Source organism: Hypanus sabinus, chromosome 5, assembly GCF_030144855.1.
Source record: "Hypanus sabinus isolate sHypSab1 chromosome 5, sHypSab1.hap1, whole genome shotgun sequence".
Classification (NCBI taxonomy): Eukaryota; Metazoa; Chordata; class Chondrichthyes; order Myliobatiformes; family Dasyatidae; genus Hypanus; species Hypanus sabinus.
The window spans coordinates 164211126-164236611 of record NC_082710.1 but is presented as its reverse complement, the minus strand read 5'-3'; the positions used below and the strand labels follow the sequence as shown (position 1 = coordinate 164236611).

At 46.2% G+C, this 25486-nt stretch overlaps 1 protein-coding gene across 5 annotated transcripts in view; it reads left to right on the top strand.

The window, feature by feature from the left end:
* Positions 1 to 25283, top strand: part of LOC132394528 (uncharacterized) — a 102542-nt gene extending 77259 nt beyond the window's left edge. For all 5 annotated transcript variants that reach the window (XM_059970808.1, XM_059970806.1, XM_059970809.1 and 2 more), the window contains 5 exons: positions 6647 to 6754; positions 10385 to 10477; positions 12887 to 12982; positions 22949 to 22995; positions 23481 to 25283. In XM_059970808.1, coding sequence (XP_059826791.1) covers positions 6647 to 6754; positions 10385 to 10477; positions 12887 to 12982; positions 22949 to 22995; positions 23481 to 23558 — 422 coding nt within the window. In that variant the 3' untranslated portion in view covers positions 23559 to 25283. The remainder of the gene's footprint in view (positions 1 to 6646; positions 6755 to 10384; positions 10478 to 12886; positions 12983 to 22948; positions 22996 to 23480) is intronic.
* The last annotated feature ends 203 nt before the right edge of the window (positions 25284 to 25486 follow it).

Sequence of the window (25486 nt, the reverse complement as noted above, 5' to 3'; positions counted from 1 at the left end):
TAAGGTCACGGGGGAGATAGAGAGTCCTGGTGCTGCTTGAGGGCATCTGGGACTAGGAAACTTGGGGCAAGAACTTTAATTGCAGAACATTGGTTTGTTCCAGTGTTTTCCAACTGGGAATCCCTTTTCCTGGAGTGAAAAAGGAATAGCACACACTGTACAAATGTAACCGGGCACTGTGGGTGCCAGTCACCCTCATTCCCCATCATTTCCATGTCAGAGACACGTGATGCCATTCCCTATTCAACACTCCCCTCTGGTGGACCTGCAGGGTAACTGCATCATGTGTTTTTGGCCACCCCTGACTATTGGATTCACTATGGCAGCTCTGAACTGGGACACCTGCAGCTATTAATTACTGATCTTTATCCCTCAGGGCTCCCAAACACCCTGAAAGCAACCATTTGTTGTGGTCGTGGTACATATTGGTACCAATGATATAGCTAGGAAAGGGAAGAGGTCCTGAAAATAGACTACAAGGAATAAGGAAGGAAGTTGAGAAACAGGACCTCAAAGAGAGTATCCTTGGGATTACTGCTTGTGCCACGTGACAGTGAGTATAGGAATAGAATGAGGTGGAGGATAAATGCGTGGCTGAGGGATTGGAGCAGGGGACAGGGATTCAGACTTCTGGAACATTGGGACCTCTTTTGGGTCAGGTGTGACCTGTACAAAAAGGACGGGTTGCACTTGAATCCAAGGGGGCCAATATCCTGGCGGGGAAGTTTGATACAGTTTGGGGAGAGTTTAAACTAGAATTGCGGGGGGGTGGGAACTGAACTGAAGAGATGGAGGAAGAGGTGGTTGGCGCAAATAGAGAAAGCTTGGAGACAGTGCAAGAGGGAGGATTGGCAGGTGATAGAGAAGGGACGTGCTCAGACCGACGGTTTGAGGTGTATCTACAAACCCCATTTCCAGAGAAGTTGGGATATTTTCCAAAATGCAATAAAAACAAAAATCTGTGATATGTTAATTCACGTGAACCTTTAATTAACTGACAAAAGTACAAAGAAAAGATTTTCAATAGTTTTACTAACCAACTTAATTGTATTTTGTAAATATACACAAATTTAGAATTTGATGGCTGCAACATACTCATCAAAAGTTGGGACAGAGTTAAAATAAGATTGAAAAGTGCACAGAATATTCAAGTAACACCGGTTTGAAAGACTCCACATTAAGCAGGCTAATTGGCAGCAGGTGAGGTATCATGACTAGGTATAAAAGTAGCGTCCATCAAAGGCTCAGTCTTTGCAAGCAAGGATGGGTCGTGGCTCACCCCTTTGTGCCAAAATTCGTGAGAGAATTGTTAGTCAGTTCAAAAGGAACATTTCCCAACGCAAGATTGCAGAGAATTTAGGTCTTTCAACATCTACAGCACATAATATTGTGAAAAGATTCAGAGAATTCAGAGACATCTCAGTGCGTAAAGGGCAAGGTCGGAAACCGCTGTTGAACGTGCGTGATCTTCGAGCCCTCAGGCGGCACTGCCTAAGAAACCGTCGTACTACTGTGACAATTATAGCCACCTGGTCTCGGGGGTACTTCAGAAAACCATTGTCACTTAACACAGTCCATCGCTGCATTCAGAAATGCAACTTGAAACTGTATTACGCAAGGAGGAAGCCATACATCAACTCTATGCAGAAACGCCAGCGAGTTCTCTGGGCCCGAGCTCATCTCAGATGTACCGAAAGACTGTGGAACCGTGTGCTGTGGACAGATGAGTCCACATTTCAGCTAGTTTTTGGAAAAAACGGGCGTCGAGTTCTCCGTGCCAAAGATGAAAACGACCATCCTGATCGTTATCAGTGAAAGGTGCAAAAGCCAGCATCTGTGATGGTATGGGGGTGCATCAGTGCCCATGGCATGGATGAGTTGCATGTATGTGAAGGTACCATTGTCTCTGAGGCATATATTAGGATTTTAGAGAGACATATGTTGCCATCAAGGTGACGTCGCTTCCCGGGACGTCCATGCTTATTTCAGCAGGACAATGCCAGACCATATTCTGCATGGGCTACAACAGCGTGGCTTTGTAGACACAGTGTGCGTGTGCTTGACTGGCCTGCTGCCAGTCCAGATCTATCTCCTATTGAAAATGTATGGTGCATCATGAAGAGGAGAATCAGACAACGGAGACCACGGACTGTTGAGCAGCTGAAGTCTTATATCAAGCAAGAATGGACAAAGTTTCCAATTGCAAATCTACTACAATTAGTATCCTCAGTTCCAAAATGATTAAAAAATGTTATTAAAAGGAAAGTTGATGTAACACAATGGTAAACATGCCTCTGTCCCAACTTTTGTTGAGTGTGTTGCAGCCATCAAATTCTACGTTTGTGTATATTTACAAAATACAATTAAGTTGGTCAGTAAAACTAGTGAAAATCTTTTCTTTGTACTTTTGTCAGTTAAATAAAGGTTCACGTGAATTTTGTTTTTATTGCATTTTGGAAAATATCCCAACTTTTCTGGAAATGGGTTTGTACTTCAATGCAAGGAGTATTGTGAACAAAGAGGATGAGCTTAGAGTGTACATCAGTACTTGGAGCTATGATGCTGTGGCCATTACAGAGACTTGGATGGTGCAGGGACAAGAATGGTTACTTGGAGTGCCGGGCAATAGATGTTTCGGAAAGTAAAGGGACGGAGGCAAGAGAGTTGGGAGCATGGCACTGCTCATCAGTGATGGTGTCATGGCTGCAGAAAAGGAGGAAGTCATGGAAGGATTGTCTGTGGAGTCTCTGTGGGTGTAAGTTAGGAACAGGAAGGGGTCAATAACTGTGCTGGGTGCTTTTTTATAGAGCACCCAATAGTAACAGGGACATTGAGGAGCAGATAGAGATACAGATTTTGGAAAGGTGGCATAATAATAGGGTCATCGTGTGTGGGAGATTTTAATTTCCCAAATGTTGATTTGCATCATTCTAGGGCAAGGGGTTTAGATGGGGTGGAGTTTGTTAGGTGTGTTCAAGAAGATTTCTTGACACAGTATGTAGATAAGCCTACAAGAGGAGAGGCTGTACTTGATCCAGTATTGGGAAATGAACCTGCTCAGGTGTCAGATCTCTCAGTGGGAGAGCATTTTGGAAATAGTGGTCACAATTCTATCTCCTTTACCATAGTATTGGAGAGGGATAGGAACAGACAAGTTAGGAAAGCGTTAAATTGGAGTAAGGGGAATTATGAGGCTATCAGACAGGAATTTGGAAGCATAAATTGGGAACAGATGTTCTCATGGAAATGCACAGCAGAAATGTGGCAAATGTTCAGGGAATGTATGTGTGGAGTTTTGCATTGGTACGTTCCAGTGAGACGGAAAAGATGGTAGGGTACAGGAACCGTGGTGTACCAAGGTTGTTGTAAATCTAGTCAAGAAGAAAAAAAAAGAGCTTATGAAAGGTTCAAAAAGCTAGGTAATGATAGAGAGCTAAAAGATTATAAGGCTAGCAGGAAGGAGCTTAAGAAAGAAATTAGGAGAGCCAGAAGGGGCCATGAGAAGGCCTTGGTGGGCAGGATTAAGGAAAACCCCAAGGCACTCTACAAGTATGATAAGAACAAGAGGAAAAGACGTGAGAGAATATGACCAATCACATGTGACAATGGAAAAATGTTTATGGAACCGGAGGAGATAGCAGAGGTACTTAATGAAAACTTTGCTTCAGTATTCACTGTGGAAAATGAGCTTGACGATTGTAGGGATGGCTTACAGTGGACTGAAAAGCTTGAGCATGTAGATATTAAGGAAGAGGATGTGCAGGAGTTTTTGGAAAGCATCGTTGGGTAAGTGATCCAGACTGAACGGGATGTACCCCAGGCTACTGTGAGAGGCGAGGGAGCAGATTGCTGAGCCTCGGCAATGATTTTTGCATCATCAATAAGGAAGGAAGAGGTTCCAGAGGATTGGAGGGTTGTGGATGTTGTTCCATTATTCAAGAAAGGGAGAAGAGATAGCTCAGGAAATTATAGACCAGTGAGTTTTACTTCAGTGGTTGATAAGTTGGTGGACAAGATCCTGAGAGGCATAATATGATTAGGAATAGTCAGCATTGCTTTGTCAAAGGCAGGTTGTGTCTTACGAGCCTGATTGATGTAACACTTGCCCAACCGGCAGGTATATGTCTAGGGGGAAAAATTCCAGCCGCTCTCCAACCCTGCCTCCCGTAAACGCAGGTGCTGTGGAAATCAAGTTAATGCAGCAACGCACACACAATATCAAACTCACACCAGATACCGTTATAGGATATACTTTAAAGATTTTACTAGAACTAAGTGATTACGAAAGTCACAGTATATATGAAAGAAAAGAAAAGAAAGTAAAAGGCACCAAACTTATCAGAGTTCAGTCAGTTTAGTGCACATGGTTGGAGCGCAACCATCGAACCGTTCGACCCCTCATCGCTTGCCTCCGACCTCCACGTCCTTGCACCTGGGACCACCCCAGTGGTCAACCGAGCAGTGCGGCACACGTCCACCTTCTTCAGCGTCTTTTTCCTCACTCCCCGAAAAAGACCGCGAAAACCCCGCTCCCTGACCCACAAGACAAAATAACATTCCCTCATTGGTCAACAAATGAATACAATCCCCGTTATCAGCAATTCTAAAACTAAACAAACTGCTTGAAGCTTCGAGAATGCTCTGCAAGACAACACTCTCTCACCAGTCAGCATAACAAAGAAGCAGTTTTACTTTTAACAAAGAAGCCATTTTGATTAACACGCAATACATTGAATTTTTTGAGGATTGACTAAACACATTGATGACGGTAGAGCAGTAGATGTAGTGTATATGGATTTTAGCAAGGCATTTGATAAGTTAACCCATGCAAGGCTTATTGAAAAAGTATGGAGGGATGGGATCCAAGGGGACTTTGCTTTGTGAACCAGAATTGGCTTGTCCACAGAAGGCAAAGAGTGGTTGTAGACGGGTCATATTCTGCATGAAGGCCGGTGACCAGTGGTGTGCCTCAGGGATCTGTTCTGGGACCCTTACTCTTCCTGATTTTTATAAATGACCTGAATGAGGAAGTGGAGGGATGGGTTAGAAATTTGCTGATGACACAAAGGTTGGGGGTGTTGTGGATAGTGTGGAGGGCTGTCAGAGGTTGCAACGGGACATTGAAAGGTTGCAAAACTGAGCTGAGAAGTGGCAGATGAAGTTCAACCCAGATAAGAGTGAAGTGGTTCATTTTGGTAGGTCAAATACGATGGCAGAATATAGTATTAACTTTAAGAATCTTAGCAGTGTGGAGGGTCAGAGGGATCTTGGGGTTTGAGTCCTTAGGACACTCAAAGCTGCTACACAGGTTGACACTGGTTAAGAAGGCAGACAGTTCATTGGCCTTCATCAATCTTGGGATTGAGTTTAGGAGCCGATTGGTAATGTCACAGCTATATAGGTCCCTGGTCAGACCCCACTTGGAGTACTGTGCTCATTTCAGGTCACCTCACTACAAGAAGGATGTGGATACTGTAGAGAGAGTGTAGAGGAGATTTACAAGGATGTTGCCTAGATTGGGGAGCATGCCTTATGAAAGCAGGTTGAGTGTACTTGGCTTTTTCTTCTTGAGAGGTGACCTGATAGAAGTGTATAAGTTGATGAGAGGCATTGATCGTGTGGCTGGTCAGAGGCTTTTTCCCCAGGGGTGAAATGGCTAGCACAAGAGGGCACAGTTTTAAGGTGCTTGGAAGTAGGTACAGATTAGATGTCAGGGGTAAATTTTTTACTCAGAGAGTGGTGAGAGTGTGGAATGGGCTGGCGACGATGGTGGTGGTGTCTTTGAAGAGACTCCTGGATCGGTACATGGAACTTAGAAAAATAGAGGGCTATGGGTAACTCTATGTAATTTCTATAGTAAGGACGTGTTCGGCACAGCTTTGTGGGCCGAAGGGCCTGTATTGTGCTGTAGGTTTTCTATGTTTCCATTTATTCTACCGGTGCTGATTTTCTTTCCCCCTCCCTCCACTCCTTCCCGTGACTCTGCTGATTCTCTGTTTTAGTTTTGCCATTTGAGTGAGTGTGGTGTAGATTTCCCAGATCTGTATCTGGATTCCGGGGTTCTGGTCTCAATCCCCGTCCCCACAAAGCCTCCGTAACACTGGCCGTGTGGAGCTGGGTCATTTGTCAGCCATGAACAGTTCGAGGGACTAAATCACCTGCTCCTGGAATTAAAAACTGAATCTACTGGGAATCCTCAGCAAGTAGCAGGTGAAGCACGGACAAGAAATAGGTTGCAGGGAAATAGGGGGGTGGTTGGGAATGGGGTTGATGAGATTTGCTCTGAGAACTGACAAAGTGTCAGTGACGTCCCTCTGTATCATGAGGAAATATGAAACCAGCATCACTCATCAGCTTGTCGGTTTCTGTCACACTGCTTTTTGTTCGGCCTTGCTCAGTATAAACCACGTTCCACATCCCCTCCCACACTGACTGCACGAGATCATTGGCAGAGATCTGCTCTTGAACAGAGTGTGATGAAAGGTGTGTGAAATTGGAGAAGGTCACTGCTGTCCCTCTTCACAGGAAATTAGCTGAGTTTTTCAGTTCATGTGGGCATCAGCCTTCTGTTCAAGGGGCAGCATTCTCTCCTCTTATCACCTTGATTTGGTTACAGACACAGTAATTCAACTGTTTTTAATTGCAGGCCTCAGACCAGAGGATGTAGGAGTTGCCGTTACATCGATGGTGGGACTGGTGTTTGCTACAGCGTATGCTATTATATTCACGTGCTGGTCAAGGAAAGAATACCCAGGTACCTGTTATTGTCTAATTTGCATTTCAGCAGAAATACCGAGTGACTCATGTTGACAAAATGAACTCCTCCCACAACCCCCCCCCCATCCCCACAGAGTCTCTGGATTCCTGTGATACCCAGAATGCAATTGTCCTACATGACTGACCCGTTGAGATATGAAGTGGTGCCAAACCATTTAAACCCCCATTGACCTGCACCAGGACCATAGCCCTCCATACCCCCACCGTCCATGTACCGATCCAAACTTTTCTTCAATATTGGAATCAAGCTTGCAAGCTCCACTTGTGCTGACAGCATCTTCCATGCTCTCACGACTTTCATGTTCCCCTTAAACTTTTCACCTTTCACCCTTAACCTGTGAACTCTTGATTGTTGTCCCACCCGACATCAGTGGAAAAGGCCTGTTTGCATTTACCCTGTCTCTACCCCTGTCAAATCTCTCAATATTCTACATTCCAGGGAATATAATCCTAACCTGACCAATCTTTCCATATCACTCAGGTCTCTCAGAGTGTAAATTTCCTCTGCACTCTCTCAACCTTGTTTACATCTTTCCTGTAGGTAGGTGACCAAAACTGCACGCAATACTCCAAATTAGTCCTCACCAACGTCTTGTACAACTTCAACATAGCATCCCATCTCCGGTACTCAGCACTTTGATTTGTGAAGGCCAAAGTGCCAAAAGTTGTCTTTATGTCTCTATCTGCCTGTGACTCCACTTGTCTGCAACAAATTCCATCTGCCATTTCTCAGCCCATCTTACCCCTTCCTCATGCCACCCTGCCAGAGATAGGATCCCTCGTCCTCACCTACCACCCCGCCAGACATCACATCCAGCACATAATTCTCTGGAGCTTCTGCCATCTCCAACAGGATCCCACCACCAAGTACATCTTTCCCTCCCCCCCCCCCCCGCCCATTTTCTGCTTTCCACAGGGAAGGCAACTCCCTTGTCCATTCATCCCTCCCCACTGATCTCCCTCTTGGCACTTATCCTTGCAAGTCCCTCACTATAATTCGGGGCGCCAAACTGTCTTTCCAGGTGAGGCGACACCTGTCATATACTGTATCCTATGCTCCTGATGTGGCCTCCTTTATATCAGTGAGACCTGACGTAGACTGGTATCCCGTTTCACTGAGCATCTACGCTCCATCTGCCAGAAGAAGCGGGACCTCCCAGTGGCCACCCATTTAATTCCACTTCCCATTCCCATTCTGATATGTCAATCCATGGCCTCCTCTAGTCACGCTGAGGCCACACTCAGGTTGGAGGAACAACAACTTATATTCCGTCTGGATAGCCTCCAACCTGATGTCATGAACATCAATTTCTCAATCTTACGGTAATGTCCTCCACTCTCCTTCACCATACCCTGTCCCCTTTTTCCTCCCTCAGCTTTTCTCCTTGCCTGCCCATCACCTCCCTCCGGTGCTCTTCTCCCCTTTTCTTTCTTCCATGACCTTCTGGGCTACTGCCAATTCCACAGGACTCAAGGCAGGCAACTGCTTTGTATCCAGAGCTGTCATGTTACAATAAACTTGTGGAATGGCACAACCCGAAGCTCCCAAATGATCCACAGCTCTATCCTGCCACAACCTTGCTGCTGATTTCCCTGTGGTAGAAAGCTGGCACATTGCTTTAACACCAGAGGCAGGAACACTCTCCCACTCTCCGTCCATTTCCAGAACCTCATGTGACCATCGAGACAATGAATCCACATCAATGTTCTGATTCCCCAGCCGATATTTCAGGCTGAAATCATAAACAGACAATGCTGCTGACCAACGGTGACCCGTGGCATCCAACTTCACCAAGGTCAGGATTGTTGTCTGACCTCACCTCCAACTTGGCACCATATAGTTAGTCACCTAACTTATCCACCACAACCCAATTTGTGTGCAGGGTAGTTTCATTCAGAGGGTGACAAAAGCAATATGTCTCAACCCTTTGCCATGGTCCTGATGTAGAACACCCCCTAAGCCCTTGGTGCTGGTGTCAGCATGCAGGACATACGGCAGCTGGGGGTTTGCAAAGGCCAACACAGGTGCTTTAGTCAGCAGCTCTTTCAGCAGCTGAAAGAATCTTCACATTTAGCATCCCATCTTTCCCTGAGAGGCTCTGAAGGGCAAAGATAAACATTACCTTTTTCTCCTTTTGTTCTCCTCCCTTTATTCCCCGGGGGGGGGAGGGTAACCACACAGAAGCTGATTCAAAGGGTGGCTTACTTTGGAGTAATCCTGCACAAATCTCTGGTATAACTCACAGAATCCAAGGGATGAGCGTAGAGCTCTCACATTCTTGGACCTTGGCCGTGTGGTCACCGCCTCAACCTTGGACAGATACATAGCTATTCCATCCTGAGAGATTACATGCCAGATGTAATTGACAGACATCTTGCAGAACTGGCATTTGTCCAGTGACAGTTTTAACCCTTCAGTTTTCAGGTGGTCTGGCAGCTTCAGTAGCCTCATCTTGTGTTCCTCCAGTGTGGAATCGAACACTATGAGATCATCCATGTACACCAGTACCTCAAGCAAGTTTATTGTCCCAACAGTGTTCTCCATGGCATGTTGGAAAGTAGCTGTGCTCCTGAAATGCCCTGGGGCATTCTCTCAAACTGAAAGAATCCAAGTGGACATCTGAATGTTGTCTGCTCCTTGTCAGCTTCACTAATGGGTATCTGATAATACCCACTCCTTAGGTCCAGCACACTAAACCAATTTGCTCCAACCAGGCAGGCCAGAGCACCCTCGATCCGTGGAACAGTATATTGGTCAGGGACTGTACGTCGGTTCAGTGTCCCAATAGTCAACACATTTTTACCTTGACACATGAGGACTCCTTGATAATTCCAGCTTCCTTCAGTTTCAGCAGATGCTGAAATGTGCAGTGTTGGAGATCATATCTTCTGAAATCTGGTGTGTCCCTCACTCACGGCACCAACTCCTCATCACCAATCTCCAGTAGAACTTCCCATCCTGGACTCCTTTGAATCACACCTTCCCGTCGGATCGAATCCTGCGGCTGCCTTTCCCGATCCTCTCCTCTCTCCATCTCCCCCAAAAGACCAAGAACGCCACCAGTGTCTGTCACAAATGTCTCTCCACCCACATTTTTCCAGAACCTTCTCCCAATTCCACCATCCTGATTGGCTGACTGGTAGGACCATGTCAATTGCTGAACTTGATCACTGGGATAATACTACTGAGCTTATTTACAGTGGGGTCTTGTCTCATTGGCTCAGTGTGTACACAGAGAGACTGCAGTCTTCCTGCCATTTCCATCTTCACGGCCTGAGGATAATGGATACCCAGGTTTTACAATATATTTCCAGAACTAACTGCAGGTCTTCAGTCTCTCTGGGGATCTCCACACACTGACAGTGGAGTGAACTCTCTGACACTCCCTCACTGCATTGCTCTGACACCTGGTCCTTTTCCAACCTGGTGGGATTGTCTCATGTTTAGGACATTCATTATTTCAGCCGACCTGACCAATCCCAGTCCATGTCTGTTACCTGGAACACTTGTCCACTGAAACATATGTAGAACTGTTTGTGTTGATCGGTTTTGAAACAGTTCGAAACAGTTCTAATGTTGTTGTTCATTTCTCCCTGTGGACTCTAGACGACAAGCAGTGGTGGTGGTGCCTGAATACTTGTAACATTGTGGCTCTTGTCTTCATCCTCACTGCCCTCATTTGCTGGATTGTGTCTAAAGGTATGTGCACAAATATTTTTAAATTACATTAAAATGGTCGCTGTGGTGCTCAGTGCAGGAATTTGATGGAATGTTAAATTACATGCAGAGATTACAGAAACCAGGGTGCACTAGACAGTTAAGGAGTGCAATAATTACAGTGCACTGGACGGTTTGGATATGAAGTAGTTACAGTTTTCAGGATGTGAACAGTGACTGACTGGTTGATTAGAAACTGTTTCTGCTGGTCAAGGTGTTCAGGATTTGGAAACTTCAGTACACCCAACCAGCCCAACAACAACCATTGACTCTGCTGGTGTTGCTTTGTTCCCCTTCACCCAGCTCCTTCAGTTGACTCTGCTGATCTCCATTTCAGTGAGGTGTGGATTTCCCAGAGCTTCATCTGGACCCTGGGATTCCAGTCCCAGTCCCCACCCCACAAATATCAGTCACTTTATCCATGTGAAGTTGTCTCACAGGTCCCCCTTGGTCCTTTTGAACAGCTCAGGCTCTCAATCACCTGCTCCTGTTCCAGGTCTGTGATCATGTGCTGACCACGAGAGCCTTCCGAGTGTGTGTCACTGTCCAGCTATCACCAGGAAATGGAGGGTCAATCTCACCAATCACCATCTCCGTGACTTGTAAATGCCTGTCACTGGGTTACAGCTCAATAATGACCAGATAGTAATGGTATCAGGTATCAGGTGAAGACAGGGAGGCAGTTTATTGTCACTGGGTCAGTATCCTGGAGTCCATCCCAGTGTTACCATGAGAACAGCAGAGGTTCCCGAGGGACACTCACCCTCACCATCTGAGGACAAGCAGATGTGGATCTGGTCTGACAGATCGAGAGAATATGGCCGGAATAAGAGGGTGGAGAGAGAAGGTGCAGATCAAACTCTGGCAGGAGACGGGTGGATCCAGGTGAGGAGGGATAATGTTCAGATATAGGAGGGGAGAGTGGGGTTCACACCAGAACGGGAAGGAGACAGGTGGATCCGGGTGAGGAGGGATAACGGTCAGATATAGGAGGGGAGAGTGGGGTTCGCACCAGAACGGGAAGGAGACAGGTGGATCCGGGTGAGGAGGGATAACGGTCAGATATAGGAGGGGAGAGTGGGGTTCACACCAGAACGGGAAGGCGATGGGTGGATCCAGGTGAGGAGGGATAATGGTCAGATATAGGAGGGGAGAGTGGGGTTCACACCAGAACGGGAAGGTGACGGGTGGATCCAGGTGAGGAGGGATAACGGTCAGATATAGGAGGGGAGAGTGGGGTTCACACCAGAACGGGAAGGCGATGGGTGGATCCAGGCGAGGAGGGATAATGGTCAGATATAGGAGGGGAGACTGGGGTTCGCACCAGAACGGGAAGGTGATGGGTGGAAATGGCAAAGGATAGAAGGTGATTGAATCTGATTCGAGGGGAAAGTAGAACATGGAATGGGGGGGGAGGGGAAATAGTGTGTGTGTGTGTGTGATGGACAGATGGAGGAGTGGGAGAGGGGAACCAGTCGGGGTGGTGTGTGTGTGTGTGTGTGATGGACAGATGGAGGAGTGGGAGAGGGGAACCAGTCGGGGTGGTGTGTGTGTGTGTGTGTGTGTGATGGACAGATGGAGGAGTGGGAGAGGGGAACCAGTCGGGGTGGTGTGTGTGTGTGTGTGTGTGATGGACAGATGGAGGAGTGGGAGAGGGGAACCAGTCGGGGTGGTGTGTGTGTGTCTGATGACAGATGGAGGAGTGGGAGAGAAGGGGAAAGAGTTATCTGACTGATGGAGAATGAGGAGAGAGGGAAGGACTATCAGGGTTGGAGGAGGAGGGAGAAGGTGAGTTAGTGAAGGAGAGAGAAGGTAGTGTTAGCATTTTCCTTTTGCAGTGTAATTAGTGCTGACTGTGTAGCTGTTATGGATGACATAATCTTGGTGTGTGGGGAATTTTACAAGTTTCACATGTTTACCTCTTTCTGGGAACTAGTTTTGTGTTTGCATTTAATAAATTAAATGCATTTAAATGAACAAGAGAAAATCTGCAGATGCTGGGAATGCAAACACACACACAAAATGCTGGAGGAACTCAGCAGGCCAGGCAGCATCTATGGGAAAGAGTACAGTCAACGTTTCTGGCTGAGACCGTTCAGCAGTCTTCTCAATTTGATTGTTTGTCTGTCTGTGTTTGTGTGTTGTTATTCGTTGTTTCTATTGTATATCTCTGTTCTACTGTGAATTCCTGCAAGAAAGTGAATCTTAAGTTAGTAAATGGTGACGTGTGCATATTTTGATAATAAATTTACCTTGTTGTGTAATTAACTTGTTGCTTTGTCTCATAAATGCCATTGGACAGATGACGGTGTTAAATGTACGTTTAGACTGGGAGTGGGTGTGGAGAATCTGTGTGAATTTACTCAGTGGGTTCACTTCTGTACATTTCAGATCAAAGCTGCAAGACCAACATTTCACTCTGGATCATATTGACTCTATTAGGGGTCACAGTTATTATAACATTGTCGAGATCCTTTCCAGTTTGCAGTAAGTATCAAAATCAAAGCTTTTACTAAAGATCTCAATCACTGTGAAAACTTTCCCCTGGTCTCACGATCACTTAAGATTTTAAAGGGAGCAGTTGAGGGGAATTCTCCAGCACATTATCAAATCTGTCCTAGCTGGCTGCTGTCAGTCGGGAACAGTTCTGGCTCAGATTTTGCTGGATTCTGTTGGAGGTTCTGCACAGAGGTGCTGGGATCTCTGAGTAGGTGAGCTGATGGGGTTTGGGACTCCTGATGGACTGTGGAAGTCCAGAACTTTCAATTTGAGTTTGAGTGATTTCCATCTGTGCCTGCATGGAAATTATTGGAGAGAATTCAAGTCATGGGAGTTGTGTATGATTGGAGAGATCAGGATCTGATTAGAGATTGTCAGTAAGGCCCAATGTCAAGAAAACCGTATCTCTCTAATCTGAGGAGATGGCAAAGAAGATTGCTGGAGGCATTGTGATAGAAGTTCTCCATGTGGACTTTAGTAAGTCATTTGACATGGTCCCACATGAGAGGCTGATCCAGAAGCCTAACATACCTGGGATCCAAGGTGATCCAGCGAAAGGGATCCAAAATCAGCTTGGTGACAGAAGGCAGAGGTTGTGTTGGAAGAATGTTTTTTTCTGATTTGAAGTCTGCAGCTAGTTGTGTACAGTAGTGAATGGTTGTAGGGCTTCTGCACATTGTGATATTGACTTAGTTATGAGTGTAGGAGGTATGATTAGTAAGTTTACAGATGAATGAGAATTGGTGGTGTTGTGGATGGTTAGGAAAGTTATCCAAGTCTGCAATAAGGTGTGGGTCAGACGGAAAGTTGGGTAGTGTATTAGCAAATGGAAGTTAATTCTGACAAGTACAAGGTCATCCATTTTGTAGAGTTGAAATAGGACTTGGACATCTGCAGTACATGGTAGAAATGTTGAGCAGAGAGACTGAGGATTCCAAGTTCATAGCAACACACACAAAATACTGGAGAAACTCAGCAGGTCAGGCAGCAACTATGAAAATTAATAAACAGTCGATGTCTCAGCTGAGACATTTAATCAGGACTGGAAAGAAGGGGGAAGAAGCCAGGAAAAGGAAGAGGGGAAGGGGAAGGAGAACAAGCTCGAAGGTGATATGTGAAGCCAGGTGGGTGCAGGAGGGGGATGCAGGAAGATGCTGGGAGGTGCTAAGTAGAAAGGGCAAAGGGCTGGAGAAGGAACATGATATGAGAAGAGAGAGGAAGAAAGGAAAAGAAGAGGGGTAATAGGCAGGTGAGGAGAGGGGAGCACAGTGGCAAATAGAAGAAGGAAGGGGAGGGAGGAAAATTACTTGAAGTCAGAGGAATCAGTTTTCATGCCATCAGGTTGGAGGCTATCCATATGGAATAGGAGGTGTTGCTCCTCCAACCTGAGAGTTGCCTCATCATGGCAGTGGAGGAGACCATGGACTGACAAGTCAGAAGGGAGACTGGAATTGAAATGGTTGGTCACCGTGATGGTGGATGGTGCAGAGAATGATCTGCTGGATGCAGAGTTCCATGGGTGGGAGGTGAAGACAATAAGAACTCAGGCAGTATTAAGGCACTGAGATGATGTGTGAAGGGCAGATGCCTGCAAAATGGAGGAGATGCGAGTGAGGGAAGCGTCATTTGTGGAGGAAGGGAAACCCTGTTCCTTGAAGAAGTGGGACATCTCTGATATCCCAGAAAAGAAAGCACCACCACATGGACACAAAGGAACTGATAGAAGGGAACGGCATTTTTACGGAAGACAAGTTGGGAGGAAGTACAGCGAAGGTACTGTGGGATTCGGTAGGTTTACAAAATATATCAATAGACAGCTTATTCCCAGACATGGAGACAAAGAGATCAAGAAAAGAGAGAGAGAGAGAGATGTGTCAGAAATGGACCAAATGAATTTAAGGGCAGGGTGGAAGTTGGACCATGATTCCAAGTTCATAGATCTCTAAGAAGGAACATTGGTTGACAGTGTGGAGAACATACATGGCATGCTTTTCTTTATAATTTGGGACACCAAGCAAGGTCAGAAATAGAAAGACAGGCCGGATGAATTCATGGCTGAGATGCTGGAGCAGGGGGAAAGGTTTAGGTTCTTGGGATTTCTTCTGGGGATGAAAGCAACCTGTACAAGAGGGACAGGTTACACTCGAACCAGAGAGGGGCCAATATCCTCGCAAGAACGTTTCGGGGTGGGATAGAACTCTGAGCAGGAGCAACACCTGGGATAAAGCAGTAATTTACAAGAGCAAGTTTTGTGTTCAGGATAGCCAGGATATCAGGATAAAGAGAAGGAAAAGAATACTTAGTCAAATTTTCTTCAAGTATGTTAAAAATAAAAGAGAGATGAGATTAGATATAGGACCGTGAGAAGATGAGGCAGGAGAAATAATAACGGCGGACAAGGAGATGGCTGATGAAATAAATGAGTATTTTGCATCAGTCTTCACTGTGGAAGACACTAGCAGTATGCCTGATGTTGTAGTGTGTGAAGGAAGAGAAGTGGATGCAGTTAATATTACAAGAGAGAAGGTGCTCAAAGAGCTGAGAGACCTAAAGGTATATAAGTCACCTGGACCAGATGAACTGCACCCTAGGGTTCTGAAAGATATAGTGTTAGAGATTGTGGTGGCATTAGAAAAAATCTTTCAAAAATCATTGAACTCTAGCATGGAACTAGAGAGCTGGAAAATTGCAAGTGTCACTCCACACTTTAAGAAAGGAGGAAGGCAGAAGAAGGAATTTATAGACCAGTTAGCTTGACCTCAGTGGTTGGCAAGATGTTAGAGTCAATTGTTTAGGATGAGGTGATATCACAGGACAAGATAGTACAAAGTCAGGATGGTTTCCTTCAGGGAAAATTGACTGATGAGCCTGTTGAAATTCTTACAAGTAGGATAGATAAATGGATGCTGTGGAAGTTGTATCTTTGGACTTTCAGAAGGCCTTTGACAAGGTGCCACACATGAGGCTGCTTCCCAAGTTAAGAGCCCCTGATATTACAGGAAAGATACTAGCATGGTTAGAGCATTCTCTGATTGATAGGAGGCAGTGAGAGGGAATAAAAAATACTTTTCGCTTGGCTGCCAGTGACTAGTGGTGTCTTCTTTTGATGCTGTATATAAATTATTTTGATGATGGAATAGATGGCTTTGTTGCCAAGTTTGCAGATGATACGAGGATTAGTGGGGAGGGAAGTAGTTTTGAGGAAACAGGTAGAATGCAGAAGGACTTAGACAAATTAGGAGAACGGGCAAGAAAGTGGCAAATGAAATACAATGTTGGAAAATGCATAGTCATGCACTTTGGTAGTAGAAATAAATGTGCGGACTATTTTCTAAATGGGGAGGATATCGCAAAATCTGAGATGCAAAGGGACTTGGGAGTTTTTGTGCAGAACAGCCTAAAAGTTAAATTACAGGTTGAGTCAGTGTTGAGGAAGGCAAATGCCATGTTAGCATTCATTTCAAGAGGTCTGGAATACAAGAGAAAGGACGAGATGCTGAGGTTTTATAAAGCACTGCTGAGGCCTCAACTTGAGTATTGTGAACAGTTTTGGGCCCTTCATCTTAGAAAAGATGTGCTGGCATGGGAGAGGGTCCAGAGGAGGTTCAGAAGGATGATTCGAGGAATGAAGGATTATCGACTCGATGGGCCAAATGGCCTAATTCTTCTCCTATGTGTTCTGGTCTTACGGACAGAGGTACAGATAAACGAGGAGGGGATGTTGCCTTTTGATCAGGGAGGACATAGCATCAGTGATTAGGATTGACATCCTTGGAGGTTCGTTGAGTGAAGCCGTATGGGTAGAACATCATTTCAAACTCCTGGGAGTGCACATCACACACACCCTCTCATGGTCCCAGAACACATCCTACACGGCAGGAAAGCTCACCAATGCCTCATTTTTCCGAGGAGTCTGACAGAGCTGGACTTTGCACATCCATACTCACGTCATTCCACAGTAGGGGGCAGCCTAACAAGCTGCATCACTGCTTGGTACGGAAACTGCACTGCGGTGAACAGGAAGCTCCACGATGGAGAGTTAAAACTGACCAACCCGTCACTGGACCCAGCCTACCTGCCATCAATGACATATCGTGTGTAGAGTACGGTGTGGGAAAAGGATCAGTAACATCATGAAGGATCACACACACGCTGCTCATGGACTGATTGTCCAACTCCCATCAGAGAGGAGGCTACTTAACATTCACAGCAAAACACACAAGATGCCAGAGGAACTCAGCAGGTCAGGCAGCAACTATGGAAATTAATGAACAGTCAATGTTTCGGGCTGAGAGCCTTCTTCTGGGTTGATGAGAAAGGGGGAAGATGCCAGAATAACAAAGTGGGGGGAGGAGGAGGGGACGGAGGCCAGCTTGAAGGTGATAATTGAAGCTGAGTCGGTGGGAATGATAAAGGATGAGAGTAGAAGGAATCTTATAGCAGAGGAAAGTGGACCAGAGGAGAAAGGGAAGGAGAAGGGAACCCAGGAGAAGTGATCGGCAGGTGAGAAGGTAAAAGGCCAGAGTGAAGAAGGGAAGGGAAGGGAAAAAATTACCAGAAGAGGAAATTGATATTCATGCCATAATGTTGGAGGCTACCCAGATATAAAATAGTCCCTCCCCACCCATCCCTTCCCAGCACTTAACCCTGTAAGCAGCCTAAGTGCTACACCTGCCCATTCACCTCCTCCCTCACCTCCATTCCCTCTAGTGAGGCAACACTACACCTGTCCATTCACCTCCTCCCTCACCTCCATTCCCTCCAGTGAGGCAACACTACACCTGCCCATTCACCTCCTCCCTCACCTCCATTCCTTCCAGTGAGGCAACACTACACCTGCCCATTCACCTCCTCCCTCACTTCCATTCCCTCCAGTGAGGCAACACTACACCTGTCCATTCACCTTCTCCCTCACCTCCATTCCCTCCAGTGAGGCAACATTACACCTATCCATTCACCTCCTCCCTCACCTCCATTCCCTCCAGTGAGGCAACACTACACCTGCCCATTCACCTCCTCCCTCACCTCCACTCCCTCCAGTGAGGCAACACTACAACTGCCCATTCACCTCCTCCCTCACCTCCATTCCCTCCAGTGAGGCAACACTACACCTATCCATTCACCTCCCTCACCTCCATTCCTTCCTGTGAGGCAACACTACACCTGTCCATTCACCTCCTCCCTCACCTCCATTCCCTCCATTGAGGCAACACTACACCTGATCATTCACCTCCTCCCTCACCTCCATTCCCTCCAGTGAGGCAACACTACACCTATCCATTCACCTCCTCCCTCACCTCCATTCCCTCCAGTGAGGCAACACTACACCTGTCCATTCACCTCCTCCCTCACCTCCATTCCCTCCAGCGAGGCAACACTACACCTATCCATTCATCTCCTCCCTCACCTCCATTCCCTCCAGTGAGGCAACACTACACCTGTCCATTCACCTCCTCCCTCACCTCCATTCCCTCCAGTGAGGCAACACTACACCTGATCATTCACCTCCTCCCTCACCTCCATTCCCTCCAGTGAGGCAACACTACACCTGTCCATTCACCTCCTCCCTCACCTCCATTCCCTCCAGTGAGGCAACACTACACCTGATCATTCACCTCCTCCCTCACCTCCATTCCCTCCAGTGAGGCAACACTACACCTGCCCATTCACCTCCTCCCTCACCTCCATTCCCTCCAGTGAGGCAACACTACACCTGCCCATTCACCTCCTCCCTCACCTCCATTCCCTCCAGTGAGGCAACACTACACCTGCCCATTCACCTCCTCCCTCACCTCCATTCCCTCCAGTGAGGCAACACTACACCTATCCATTCACCTCCCTCACCTCCATTCCTTCCTGTGAGGCAACACTACACCTGCCCATTCACCTCCTCCCTCACCTCCATTCCTTCCAGTGAGGCAACACTACACCTGTCCATTCACCTCCTCCCTCACCTCCATTCCCTCCAGTGAGGCAACACTACACCTGCCCATTCACCTCCTCCCTCACCTCCATTCCCTCCAGTGAGGCAACACTACACCTGCCCATTCACCTCCTCCCTCACTCCATTCCCTCCAGTGAGGCAACACTACACCTGCCCATTCACCTCCTCCCTCACCTCCATTCCTTCCAGTGAAGCAACACTACACCTGCCCATTCACCTCCTCCCTCACCTCCATTCCCTCCAGTGAGGCAACACTACACCAGCCCATTCACCTCCTCCCTCACCTCCATTCCCTCCAGTGAGGCAACACTACACCTGCCCATTCACCTCCTCCCTCACCTCCATTCCCTCCAGTGAGGCAACACTACACCTGCCCATTCACCTCCTCCCTCACCTCCATTCCTTCCAGTGAGGCAACACTACACCTGCCCATTCACCTCCTCCCTCACCTCCATTCCCTCCAGTGAGGCAACTCTACACCTGCCCATTCACCTCCTCCCTCACTCCATTCCCTCCAGTGAGGCAACACTACACCTGCCTATTCACCTCCTCCCTCACCTCCATTCCCTCCAGTGAGGCAACACTACACCTGCCCATTCACCTCCTCCCTCACCTCCATTCCCTCCAGTGAGGCAACACTACACCTGCCCATTCACCTCCTCCCTCACCTCCATTCCCTCCAGTGAGGCAACACTACACCAGCCCATTCACCTCCTCCCTCACCTCCATTCCCTCCAGTGAGGCAACACTACAGCTGTCAATCCGCTGGGGTTGTTTATTGTGTCCGGTGGCCATGGACTGACACGTCGGATTGGAAATGGGAATGAGAATTATGTTTGGCCACTGGGAATTTCCGCTTTAGGTGGATGGAGCAGAGGTGCTCAACGAAGGGATCCCCCAGTTTACAACCGTCTCACTGATGTACAGGAGGCCACACTGAGAACACCGGACACAATAGATCACCCCAGCAGATTCACAGATGAAGTGCAGCACTTATGCATGAACATCAATTCATTCTTCTGGTGATATTTCCCTCGCCCTCCCTTCTACATCTATTCCCCACTCTGGCCTTTCACTTCTTGTCACCTGCCTATCACTCCCCCTGGGTCCCCACCTCCTTCCCTTTCTCCTGTGGTCCATTCTCCTCTCCTATCAGATTACTTCTTCTCCAGCCCTTTACCTTTCCTACCCACCTGGCTTCACCTGTCAACTTCCAGCTTGCCCCTCCCCCCACCTTTTTATTCTGGCATCATCCCCCTTCTTTCTTATTCCTGAAGAAGGCTCTCAGTCCAAAACATCAACTGTTTATTCATTTCCAAAGATGGTGCCTGACCTGCTGTGTTCCTCTAACATTGTGTGTGTGTGTCATTTTGGACTTTAAGCATCTGCAGACTCGCTCATGTTTACGTAGCATCCACGCCAGGACCACCAGACTCAAAAACAGTTACTTTCCCCAAGCTGACCGACACCTCCACCCGCTAACTCCACCACTACTTTATTATTTCCCATCACGGACATTATGTATAACCCAGTGCCACTTTATGGATATACAATCAATTTATGCATTTAAGCTGTCTGTGTATTTATAGATATTTTGTGTATGTTATTATTAATAATGTGTTCTTCATCTTCTGTATTTTTTGGTGCTGCATTGGATCCAGAGTAATAATCATTTTGTTCTCCTTACACTTGTGAATACGAAATGACATTGAGCAATCTCTCATCTTTGAAAAGTTTCCTGAGACCTAGACAGAGGGTGCAATACTGGACCTCCTCTTGGAGAATGGGGCAGGGCAAGTAACTGAGGTGGCAGTCAGGGGGCACTTTGGCTCTGGTGACCACAGTTCTTGTAGTTTTAAGATGGTGATGGAAAAACAAGCATTGGTCCACATGTTAGGGTCCAAAACTCAGCTGTGTTAAATTTGTGGGAATTAGGCAGAATCAAACAGGGGATTGAATTGGATTATGTGCATTTTTATGTGGATAAATTCTCAGGGTTTGACTGAGTATATCATCAGACTGTATGGGAGCTAGATAAGAGATTGTAGAGGCCGTTGAGAAATTTGCTTCATTTTTACAGGTGAAACTCCCAAAGACTGCAAAGTGGCTACTGTCATTCCATTGTTTAAGAGGAGTAACAAGAAGCCAGGGAATTACTTGAAAGAGTAACTAAAGATGTCGATGAGAGTAGGGCAGTGGATGTTGTCGACTTTGACCTTTGCAATGTGTTCACGGTCCCACTTGGAAGTTTAAGTCCCATGGAATCCAGGGAGAGTGATCTGGGTGAATTCAAAATGATTTTTTAGGTAGAAATCAGGGGTTGTTTAAAGGTTGTGTCTGGGAATGGAGACCAGTGATTAGTGGTGGGCTCTATGGGTCAGTGTTGGGACCCTTGTTATTCATTATTTACAGAATGATTTGGATGTGAATACACAAGGCTTGGTCAGCAAATATGCAGATGACACAAAATGAGGAGACGTTGATGATCGTGAGAAGGTTATCATAGATTGCACAGTGATACTGATCATTTACAGAAGTGGGCTGAGAAGTAGCAAATAGATTTCAATAGAGATAAGTATAAGTTATTGGATTTATTTTGGAATGTCAAACCAGTGTGGGACTGGTACTCTGAATAGTCGGACACCAGGGAGGGTAATGGAACAGAGAGACCTCGGAGTACAAGTACATCGTTCACTGAAAGTGGTGTCACAGGTAGACAGGGTGGTGAAAGGGGCATTTAGCATGCTGACCATCTTCAGTCAGAACATTGAGTAGAGGAGTTGGGACATTATGCTGCAGTTGTATGTCATTGGTAAGGCCACACTTGGAGTACTGTGTACAGTTTTGTTCAGCCTGTTATAGGAAAGATGTAATTAAACTAAAACGAATGCAGAAAATATTTTCGAGGATATTGCCAAGACTAGAGTTATAGGGAGAGTTTGGCCAGGCTAAGTCTTTATGGACTGGAACATGGGGGAATGAGGCCTTGTAGAAATGTCTAAAATAATGAAAAACATAGATAAGGTGGATGGAATCAGCCTTCCCTAGGGAGGGGAGCCCAAAACTAGGGGGCAGAGATTTCGGATGAGAGAGGAAAGATTTAACAGGGATCTGAAAGAAACTTTTTCACGCAGAGGTTGGTGAGTAGATGGAATGAACTGCTAGAGGAAATGGTTGTGGGAAGTACAATCTTTTCATCTGGGAAATACTTGGATCAGTACATTCAGGGACAGTGCTTGGAGGGATATGGGACAAATACAGTAAATTGTTACGAGCTGGGAGAACAGTGTGGTCAGCATGGACTGGTTGGGCTGAAGGGCCTGTACCCGTGCTGTATTCTCTATGATTCTACATTGCAACTTTACAAAACACTGAATAGGCCAGACTGGGAGTACTGTGTGTAGTTCTGGTCACAACACTACAGGAAGGATGTGGTTGCACTGGAGAGAGTACAGAGGAGATTCGCCAGGATGTTGCTGGATTGGAGGAGTTTGGTTCTGGGGAGAGATTGCATCGGCTGGGCTTGGTTTCCCTGGAGTGAAGGCAGCTGAGGAGTGACCTTTATAAGCATACAAGGTTGTGAAAGGCACAAATGGGATAGAGAGTGAAAATCATTTCCCATGGTATGTCAGGGGTATCAAAAACAACTTTAGGCTGAGAGGAATGAGATTTGAAGGAGATGTGTGGGATTAGTTTTTAAAATAGAGAATGATAGACGTCTCGAACATACTGACAGAGGAGGGCATGTTATGTTTAATATTACAAGAAGGATTTAGAAAGGCATTTAAATAGACATGGTTTCAAAGGGTTTAGACCTCCTAGTGACAAATGGGATTGGTGTCGATGGTCAAAAACTCAGCATGATGAGATGGGCCAAAGGGCCTGTTTCTGTGCTGTACAAATCTGTGACTCAGCTGAGAATAAATGGTCGGTTAAAATAGCAAGAAATAATCTTCAACAATGTACATCATTCATCTAGAACTTATAAGGGATTATTTCATTCATTACAGGTAGAAATGAAGGAACTAGTGAGAACAACCGTGCTGAAATAGAACAGGTATTTTGTTCATATAAATTCCTGCAGTTTTCTTGTGTTCAAACAGTTTGTAAATTCACTGTTATTTCTCCCTCTCTCAATTCACACATGTATAAACTCACTGGAATCTTCCTGCTGTATTTATAATACCACTCTCTCTCATTTATTGACACATGGGTCAGTGGGAATCATGACCTCTGTTACTGTCGATAATATCTGGTTAAATTTAATTTAATGGACGGTATCCCTTAGTGTTTCATGACATTCTTGTTTGGACACGATTATGGATATTTATCATTTCTCCCAGTCTGTGTCTGGTTCTGCAGAAAGTGGTTGTCTCTGTCTGACCCCTTTGTAACATCAATTATGTCTAATTAGTCACCTCTGCCTCTCCCTCGTCCCACCCCCCCCCCCCCACTCTGCCCGTCACTCTGTCCCATCTTTATCTCAGTGAACAAAGTGAAGATTTGTCATCATGAATAACAAACACATTCTGTCCATTTTAGGATCTTGGAGAAATGCAGGAATTACAAATTCTCAGACCAGGGCGTGAAGTTGAAGCTGAAAAACATCCGGTCAGTTAGAAGGGAGACGGCAGCCTTCAGTTCCAGAGGTGACTGTGAGGGCAGGTTCTGTGTCCCTGCTGTAGACTGGAGCCTGGAAAATCCTTCCCTCCAACAGTGGGAACATGGTGCTCTGCAGCTGTAACTTGTCTCACCCTGAGTGAGAACAACACTGCACTCATTTCAGCTCTCAGCTTCCGGTGAGAAATTCAATCCTTGATCATCTGGCAAAATTCTCATTGGCACCGGAATCATTTTAGGGAACAGGAAAGAGGAGTCCAGAGGTACTCGGTTCACAAGAGCTGATGGGTATGATCACAAACAAGAGAGAAGCTGGAAATGCAAGCAAACACACAAAATACTGGAGGAACTTAGCAGGCCAGCAGCAACTGTGGAAAATAGTTGAATCGATATTTTGGGCTGAGACCTTTCAACGAGTCTGAAAGAAGATGAGGAGTCAGAATAAGAAAGTGTAGGGAGGGGAGGAAGAACCACAAGGTGATAGGTGAAACTGGCAAGGGGAAGGGGTGAAGTAAAGTGCTGGGAAGTTGATTGGTTAAAGAGATTCGGGGCTGGAGAAGGGGAAAGTGATAGGAGAGGGCAGAGGTCATGAACGAAAGTAACGGGGGAGGAGCACAAGAGCAAGGTGATAGGCAGGTAAGGAGATAAGCTAAGAGAGGGAAAAATGGGAATGAGAAATGGTGAAAGAGAGCGGGCGTGGGGGGAGGGGGCATTACCGGAACTTCAAGAAATCCATATTCATGCTATCAGGTTAGTGACTATCAAGACAAAATATAAGGTGTTGCTCCTCCAGCCTGAGTCTGGTGTCATTACGACAGGAGAGGAGGCCATAGTCTGACATGTTGGAATGGGAAGCGGAGTTAAATGATTGATGTGAAATCAGGGATGCAGTCAGCAGTGAGCTGGGGGGAAACAGACTCCTAAGGCTGTGAACTAACTGGGGGAGCCTGGCTGGGATTGTCGGTGTGGAGAAGTGGAAAACTGCACTGGTTGGATGGAAGAATGAGAATCAATCTAAACTCAATGTGTAAGTGAAATGGTTGTGATATCAGGACAGCTCAATGCATCGGAGTTGTGGAAGCAGGGATAGAGGTGGTAGTGTTTTCATGGAAATCCTTGAAGGTTGACAGACTAGTTGATGTGGTTAAAAATTCAGGGGCAGCAGGCTGAGGGTAGCAGACATCAACAGAATCAACAAACTCATTCGTCAGGCCAGTGATGTTGTGGGGGTGGAACTGGACTCTCTGACGGTGGTGTCTGAAAAGAGGATGCTGTCCAAGTTGCATGCCATCTTGGACAATGACTCCCATCCACTCCATAATGTACTGGTTAGGCACAGGAGTACATTCAGCCAGAGACTCATTCCACCGAGATGTAACACTGAGCGGCACAGGAAGTCATTCCTGCCTGTGGCCATCAAACGTTACAACTCCTCCCTTGGAGTGTCAGACACCCTGAGCCAATAGGCTGGTCCTGGATTTATTTACTGGATTAACTTATTACTATTTAATTATTTATGGTTTTATATTGCACTATTCTTCCTGGTGCGGCTGTAATGAAACCCAATTTCCCTCGGGATCTTGACCTCACAATCTACTTCACCTTGGTCTTACAGTTATTGTCTGCCTGCACAGCAATTCTCTGTAATTCTGCATTCTGTTATTGTTGTACCTTGTACTACCTCAATACACTGTTTAATAAAATGATCCATTCAGGTATCACCATACCAACTTTCTGATCCTTTGATTTATTCAGTGACAAAGAATGGAACAATAAGGATATTGAGGGATGCTGACACATCTTATAGTACAGATTCAGCCCCCGCTGGAATACTGTGCTCAGTTACATGTAGCTTACTGTATGAGGACATGAGAGATGATGAGAAGAGAATTACTTGAATAGTCACAGGGTTGGAAGACTTCAATTCC